This window comes from Myripristis murdjan, chromosome 17 (assembly GCF_902150065.1).
Source record: "Myripristis murdjan chromosome 17, fMyrMur1.1, whole genome shotgun sequence".
In the NCBI taxonomy this organism is placed as follows: domain Eukaryota; kingdom Metazoa; phylum Chordata; class Actinopteri; order Holocentriformes; family Holocentridae; genus Myripristis; species Myripristis murdjan.
The window spans coordinates 13,069,390-13,076,973 of record NC_043996.1 but is presented as its reverse complement, the minus strand read 5'-3'; the positions used below and the strand labels follow the sequence as shown (position 1 = coordinate 13,076,973).

At 41.7% G+C, this 7,584-nt stretch overlaps 1 protein-coding gene across 3 annotated transcripts; it reads right to left on the bottom strand.

Moving 5' to 3' along the window:
- Positions 1-65: 65 nt before the first annotated feature.
- LOC115374776 (histone-binding protein N1/N2-like) lies at positions 66-6,942 on the bottom strand. 3 transcript variants are annotated; one of them, XM_030073892.1, is made up of 14 exons: positions 6,801-6,942; positions 6,529-6,640; positions 5,253-5,333; positions 4,924-5,027; positions 4,156-4,482; positions 3,933-4,057; positions 3,751-3,827; positions 3,556-3,629; positions 3,124-3,312; positions 2,056-2,228; positions 1,840-1,938; positions 1,318-1,410; positions 998-1,152; positions 66-247 (listed from the first exon to the last, which is right to left on the bottom strand). In XM_030073892.1, exons 2-14 carry the CDS (start codon positions 6,627-6,629, stop codon positions 241-243), a joined length of 1,605 nt encoding a protein of 534 aa, XP_029929752.1. In that variant the 5' UTR covers positions 6,630-6,640; positions 6,801-6,942; the 3' UTR covers positions 66-240. The 3 variants fall into 3 exon arrangements, with proteins under 3 accessions (XP_029929752.1, XP_029929753.1, XP_029929754.1); XM_030073893.1 differs by having other exon boundaries at positions 4,156-4,479; XM_030073894.1 differs by having other exon boundaries at positions 100-247; positions 1,867-1,938.
- Positions 6,943-7,584: the final 642 nt, after the last annotated feature.

The window sequence follows — 7,584 nt, the reverse complement described above, 5'->3', positions numbered from 1 at the left end:
TGTTCCAGATGTAAGAGCTGTCAGGGTTTTGTCAACAGGTATTCAGTTCACCAAGGAAACAGGAATATCAAATGAGTTTTTATTGATTTTTTTTTTTCCCCAACAGGATGTGTGAACAAACATGAACAGGCAGACAAAAGATTAACATATTTACAACAAGTTCAGCATCATGAGGAGCTTGGCATGCCGGTGAGGTCTGTCCTCAGGTGAAGAGGCAAAGAGCAGGAGGGGGATCTGGCTTCACTGACTGCAAGAGGAAACAACAATTAGGTCTGCAGTAGTAGCATCTGTAATTTCAGGTATTTAGAGAAGCTGTTGCTTAGTGACAGAGTGATATAGCAGCACCCAGAAGCTGGTGGGTATGTATTCCAAGTCTGGATCGTGCACCTTCCTAAACTACTGCAGTCGAACATACAGAGGCACAAATACAGACCTGTGATCAATGCATGGACAGTTAAATTTGCGTTTCTCTTAAAATTTGTTTGAATGTTTTCAGATTTGGTAATTATGCAGAATATTAAAATAAAGCTGGATCTTTATTCTTTATACTGGAGTTTCCTTGTCCCGGGAAGTAACTTGCACAACCTTAGAAGTAGTCTGGGCTAGTCAAAGCACTTTTGTATAAAAATCCTAACAGTTTTCATCTCAAAACAAACAATCTTAAAATCAGAATGATTAGGAATTCATGCAGCTGGGAAGGGGGAATAGTCTTTAGGCAATCTGCTTTATCATGGTTGGCCCTAAGTGGAATTACTCAAACATTTTATCCAGCTTTATTTTGTATACACTCCCTGATAAAAGTGTAAGCAGATGGTAACCTGGCAGTACAAATAGTGCAAGAACTTAGTTATTAATGGGAAATTATGGGCTCTGACAATGTGATAAATGGGAGGAGCTGCATCACTGGTTCAATTAGAATAATAATATAAGAAAGGGCGAGACCATGAGGTGTTAAATAACAAAAGGGCCCCGGTTTAGGTGAAACACCAGTTCTTACCTCTCTACTTCCATTTTCTTGGTGTGATCAGTAGTGTCTCCATTAGTGGCGTGGACTCCGTTAGTGTGAGGCTCCTGTGTGCCGTTGGTGTGGGCGTCTTCCTGCTTCACCTTCTTGGATTCACCCTCCTTCACTGGACTGTCCTCTGGTTTCCTCTGTAATACACACATGTTCGTTCCACTGAGGACCCAGCCGATGTTCACCATCTTTTTTTTTTCCTTTCATTTGTGACTCAATTTTATCTAATTTGCCTTATGATTTGAGGTAAAATGACAGCTGGATCTGCACAGGGTCATGACTGGCTTTATACCCTTGCTCACCTTCTTTCTGACCAAATGTGAAATGTCAGAAACTGGAGCTGTGGTAGTGTGTCCATTGGCAGCACTGACTCCATTGGTTGTCTTGGTAGTAATCTGAATATGAAAATAGTCATTAGTCCTGAACCAAAGTGGAGACAAAAAAAGAAACTGCAGTTCTGTTTTACGATTTAGGTGTAAAACAAAAATACACTACCACTGATTGTAAATCAGGTGAATCACCAAAAATGCATTTCACATCATGGTTCCCTCCTGTCTGATGTAATATTCTTTGACTTTCATATAAATTTTCATGATTAAGATGCTGATTTTCAATGACCTACATAAATGCAACATGGCTTTTAATGGCGTTATTGATTCTATGGCAGATGTGAGCACAACATAAACAATGAAATAAATGTTGCATTTAGTGAGTAACTGCAACTTTTAAAATAATGATTTTTCCATGATGATTGCATGACTTGTATGAACCGTGACATTGCTTCATATGCATCATCCCATCAACATGACTTCCTGTTGCTTTACATGAACACGTTGGACGGTGCAGCTTACCGCAGAGCTGGCTGAAGTGTCACTACTCTGCACAGTGGAACCAGGGAGCGCTGAAGAGGTGGAGCTGCCATTCTGAAAAGTGCCATAAACAAAATTAAGCATTTCACCCGCATTGAACCCCACCCCCATTCATTCTCATTATTTTGTGAATGTGAATGAAGTGTCCTGATCAAGGGCCTCCCGGCTCACCAGGACATCCTTCATGGCCTCGGCGTCAGCGCTGGCAGTTTTCAGGCCCTCTGTGGCATCCTCCACCTTCTCCTGGATCTCCGGCAGCAGAGCCTTCAGCTCCTCCATCTCCTTCCTCTCCTCTGGAGCCCCCTCTGGCCCCTCAGCCTTGTCAATCACCTCCTGCAGTTTGTCTGGGAGAAAAAAACAAAACAAAAAACAGATGCATTGAACTACAAACCTGCAGACTGAAGCTCTGATAATGCCAACTGCTGAAGCCGGGACTGCCTCGGTTACATCAACCAGTGCCAGTATCTATAAGTCTACAGGGTGTCCTTTAAAAACTTTGTACAAGAGTGTTGCTCCTAACTTAATGTCTTGACCACAATCTGAATATGAATGACTGTGCAGCTGCACAGTCCGATGACACATGCTGAAGGAGAAATCAGCTCTCAGATCCTCCTGCTCTTATGTACCATGATCTGGAGTTCATGGTACATAAGAGCGGATCCAGGAATTACTGTGATCGAGTGTATGAATTTATTTGCAGCTTCTCTCAGCCTGCCTGGTATACCTCCATTTCATTTACAAAGTTCCTACTTTTTCTAAAAATGACTTAAAATCACAGAAGCCGGATCCTCCGGAGCCAGACCTCACAAATTTCATTTCCATGTGTTGATCGAGCAGCAGTAATCATGAAGCTCAATACAAATTTAGACTGAAATTTGATATGTTTGTGATTTACACTGTGTCAGTGTGCAACAGATAATTTTGCTGTAATACATCAATGAGTTTGTTATTTTAATTTGGTGGAACAGTTTTTGGTCTTCATGTACTCATTTGGATGAATGCAATTAATTAGAATATTGCTTGCATTGCTTACATTAAAATATTGTACTGTCTGATACTGGTTGGAGTATGGTTGAGTCAGTCGTATCAGCTGATATTAGTTTAAAAAAAAAAAAAAAAATCAATGTGGAAGTGTGGCTACAAAAGTGACTAAATAACCTATGCTAGAGAGGCAGCTGCTGGCAAGAAAACACGCTCTCGCCAAGTGAAACAAATCACATTTGTAAAAATCCCATTTACCCAGTCTGCTCTTGATGACAGAGCTGGAGCTGTTGAGGTGCTCGATGGCCTGGCTGTACTGGCAGCTGAAGGTGTAGGTCAGGCCGAGCTGGTAGTGCGTCTCAGCGAGCAGGCGGCTGTCCGAGTCCAGGTGCTTCAGCTGCAGTTTCAGACACTCCTGGAAGTCCTCTGCTGCTTGACTGTAATTGCCTGAGGAGATAATGCTCTAATTAAGCTACCAGCAACAGAGTCTGCAAGGAAATATTGTATATAGGCTCTCCAAAAAGTCCTAAATGGTCATAAGTAACACCATATATTCCTGTTGCAGTTTGAGAGATCCATAATATGATCATGCTCTTTGGGGCTACCAGAGGATTCTGTGAAAATCTTTGTCAGAGCTAAAGAAGCAAGGTATTCTATTTTTAGACATGCAACATTTATAGTCTCCAATACCTGATTCGGAGGAAACTTCACCCAGTTTCAGATGAGCCTGAGCCGCCATGAGCTGATCCTCCTTATTATCTTTCCTTAATGAAAGAAAAAAAACAAAAAAAAAACAGGTTTAAGTTCAGTGAAATTTCTAGCTGCGTCTCACTCCCAATTTCAGATCCTCAGAGTCAGAACTAGCCATGGTTTCCAAATTAGCACCTTTTGTAGATAACTTTTGCCACTTCCAGCATCTCCCAAGCCAGCTGCAGGTTGCCCACTTCCTCATCGTCGCTGTCCTGAAAAATAAGTCAGTGGTTGCTAAAAATGTAGCCTGGTTGAAGATACAATGACAATAAAAACAATGTAATTGTGCTGGGCACTCGAGCTGATTGGTCAAGTACCTTCTCATCAGTGCCTTCTCCTTGTCCCTCGGCATCGCCTTCTGCCTCGGCATCATCACCTTGCTCTGCGTCACCCTCCATCTCTGCGTCATCGCCCCCCTCCTCGTTCTCTTCTCCATCACCAGCTGAAACAAAGCCCAGAGAAACATGTTGGTATTTCCTGTATCAATTTGTCATCAACGTCAGGACCTCATTTAAAAAAAAAAAAATTGAATGAAGTCACCTTCTGCATCCTCTGGCTTGCTTTCCGATTCCTTCTGCTCCTCTGCCGATTCCTTTTCAACCTCAGTCTTCTTTCCATTTTCTTTTCCCTGCGTTTCTCCCTGTTCTTCACCTTCAGCAGCCTTGGTTCCATTGACACCGTCACTCGTCTGTTCCTTCTCGCCTCCCTCTTCCTTAGCCTCGCTCTGTTTCACATCTCCAGCCTCATCCTTGTTTGCGTCTCCGTTCTTCTCTGTGCTCTCACTTTTCTCTCCGGATGCGTCTTTGTTTTTCTTCTCTGCCATGGCATCATAGACCTGAACCCTCAGCTCATCCCTGGTCTTTTCTGCTTAGAGAAAGTTAGGGTACAGTTCAGATGAGCAGCATAATGGGGGAAAAAATGCCTGCCACAACTTCTTAACAAACCTGTGTGAATTTTTCACTTAACGGAAATTCAATGATTCATGGGTTGTGATTCAATTTAACAATGTGTTTTTCTTTTGTAAGGATTCTATTTGAATCATTTTTGAGTACATAAATAAGGTTGATGATGAATTTTCTGGTATCGTTAGATTAACATTAAATCTTTAAAGAACTGAACAATTCAATTCAAAGCCTTTTATATTGGTTCAGGCCAACGTTCTTTTTTTCGCCGAGCAGATTGATGCAGTTGAATTGGCAGAATTTACAGTCGATGCATCGAGGCAGTGAACGCATCATCACACCTCTAACACACAGTGATGCTCAGCCCTCAATATAGAAATGACTTGTACCACTACAACGTCCTCACCATCAACATCCTCTGTGCTCTCAACGTTAGAGTCTTTAGGTTTTTCCTCCTCTTCCTCCTCAGGCACTCCCTCCAGAGCGTTGCCCAGGACCGTGTTCTCCATCCTGCAACAGTAACATTGTTTACGCTCCTACTCTTTGAGAAGCACAGTGCCCAATATGAGCCAGAGCGACGAGGGCCCAACAAATAGGCTCACACTCAGATTTGATTTCCCCATTCATTCCTATAATATTTTCCCATTCTGGATGAAGGCATGCGCTATTTATTCCAGATCAAATGTTTTTTTTTGGGGGGAAGCCGACATGCCAGTCAAATGAAGATGTGCTCACCGTGCCAGGTCCAACAGTGCTTTCCCACACCAGAAGAAAGCCTCTCCACACTCATCTGCTGTATCTCCGTACTTCTTAGCTCTGGAACAGAAAACAAGGCATTCAGGTTATCCTCTTTTTGAAAACCACACAATTTCCTTCTCAGCAATCCCTCACGGCAGTTGCCATCTGGTTTTAGGCTGCCTGGCACAACAGCACAGGCCTCAGCCAGCTACCATCACTCTATTCATGTTTGTTTTATTAACATACATAAGCTCCAGATCAATATGTCGGGGTTCACACCATGATGTAGATATGAAAAAAAGTGTTTTTCCTGACTTGTTCAAGTTGTTCAAGTCCTGCAGGGAGAAACAGCTCTAACCCACCAATGAAGGTGTAAAAGAAACTGTAAAATACATTCTGCTGCACTTCAATGAGATCATTTGTTAAGTTCAAGTTCAGGTGTATTTAGAGCCAAATATCCCTCAAAGGGCTGCACAGGTTTACAACTGACTAATAGGTTAGCTGTCAGTGGGGGAGAAAAAAATCCCTAAAAAAACCCCCACAGATGAAACAAAGGGGAGAAATCTTGTGAAATTCAACAGGGACTCCTCCCTGTCCAGTCAGGTATGCAGCTGGTGGCGACCTAGTGGGCAAATTAAAATAAAATTCCCTAACATTCAGTCTTATCCAGAGAATCTGATGAATTCCTTGACTTTACCTGGCTGGAATAATTTCATAATTCTATATTAGTCCAGACATTTCCTAAACCTGCTGTGTATATTTATACACTTCTGTTTATGGCTGTAGCTCATTATCATCTTTGTCATTTTGGCATTAATCTACTAATTTGGTGTGTCAAATGATCAGAGACAGCCCAAAGTGAAAAAAAAATCCAGCATCTGATCTATGAAGCTGTAATCAGAAATTGACTGGCATTTTCACTTGACAAATAACAAAAATGCCTTTTACTCATGCCAAGTTTGCTTCTTATTTAGTCACACTGTGTGCATGTAACGCTCTGGGACAGCAATGTGCACACACTTGTATTCGCTCCATGGAAGCTGTTCTCTTCATAATGATAACAAAGCTATTTCAGCTCACATCGTCTCAGCTGATGAGTGTTAACAGAGTTTATGAGTTTAAGAGTGGGAACAAAAAGAGCATCTAGGATTAAAAATAAAAGCCAGGAGTATTCACCCCTCCTGTGCGTGTGTGTTCATGCTGCTGCTGCTGTGTGTGTGGGACGGTAGCAGATAATTAAATTGTGCTCCAGTTTGTCGGCGTGCCAACTCACAGCATGCCGCAGGCCTCCTGCAGGACGCCCACCGCCTCCACCACCTTCCCCATGACCAGGTGCTTCTTGCCGGTGCCGATCAGCTTGTTCGCCTCCTCCATCTTTATTTGTGCTGTAATGAGAATAAATTACCGCTCAGCTTTTCAGACATGTAAACAGGACGCTGTTTTAACTTGAATGTCTACTTGTCACCTCTAACGCCACTGTTAACCGAGTTTATTTAGAAATACATCGTCTTCCTACACCGACCGGTACCTTGGCGCGTTACATACCTTGAACGTGAAAAACAAACGGTGATGAAAAGTTTTTAAAAAAGCCGTGTGGAAGTCGCGTTCCCCCAAACCGCTCCTGTCACACCGCTCAGACACACTGCGCCTTGTTTCAATTTGGCGCGAAATATCAGTACGTTTTCCGGTCGATTTCCGGGTGAGAGGACCAGCGCGGGAAATGCTCTTAAAGGCGCAGCGTGTGCTGCACTGGCAGAGAGCAGCTGTGTGCAAGGCAGGAATGAAAAATATACATTTAAATAAATGCATTCAAGCATGGCGCATTTATTTGTAAAATCAAAGAGATAAATGCCATTCCTGAAAAATAAACAAATAAACAAATTTACTGTTACAGGTGGTTCATAACATATCTGAATACAAAATCCACAAATGTTGCAAAAGCCAGTATTGTATATGCAATGGCTTGCTTGTATGATTTTTTTTTTTTTAAATTGACATCATTGTGGGGAAAAAACAAAAAAACAAAAACAAACAAACAAAAAAAAAACATGGTTTGTATAAATTAATATAACTGGAGATATGTGTTTTTGCAAATTAACTTCTAAATAAATACATAAAAATACAATTGAGTGTGAAATTTAAAAAGGAACGAAAACAAAAATGTTTAAAATGTATTATTCTTCACCTATAGAACGTACAGACAATTTTACTATTAGAATAACAAGGTAATAGGACAGAGTTTGGCTCCATCAAAGATAACGTTGAAAACCTGTTTTGCCCTGTGAGGGAGGGTCACCTAACATGATGGTCCACTAGAGATTATATTCTA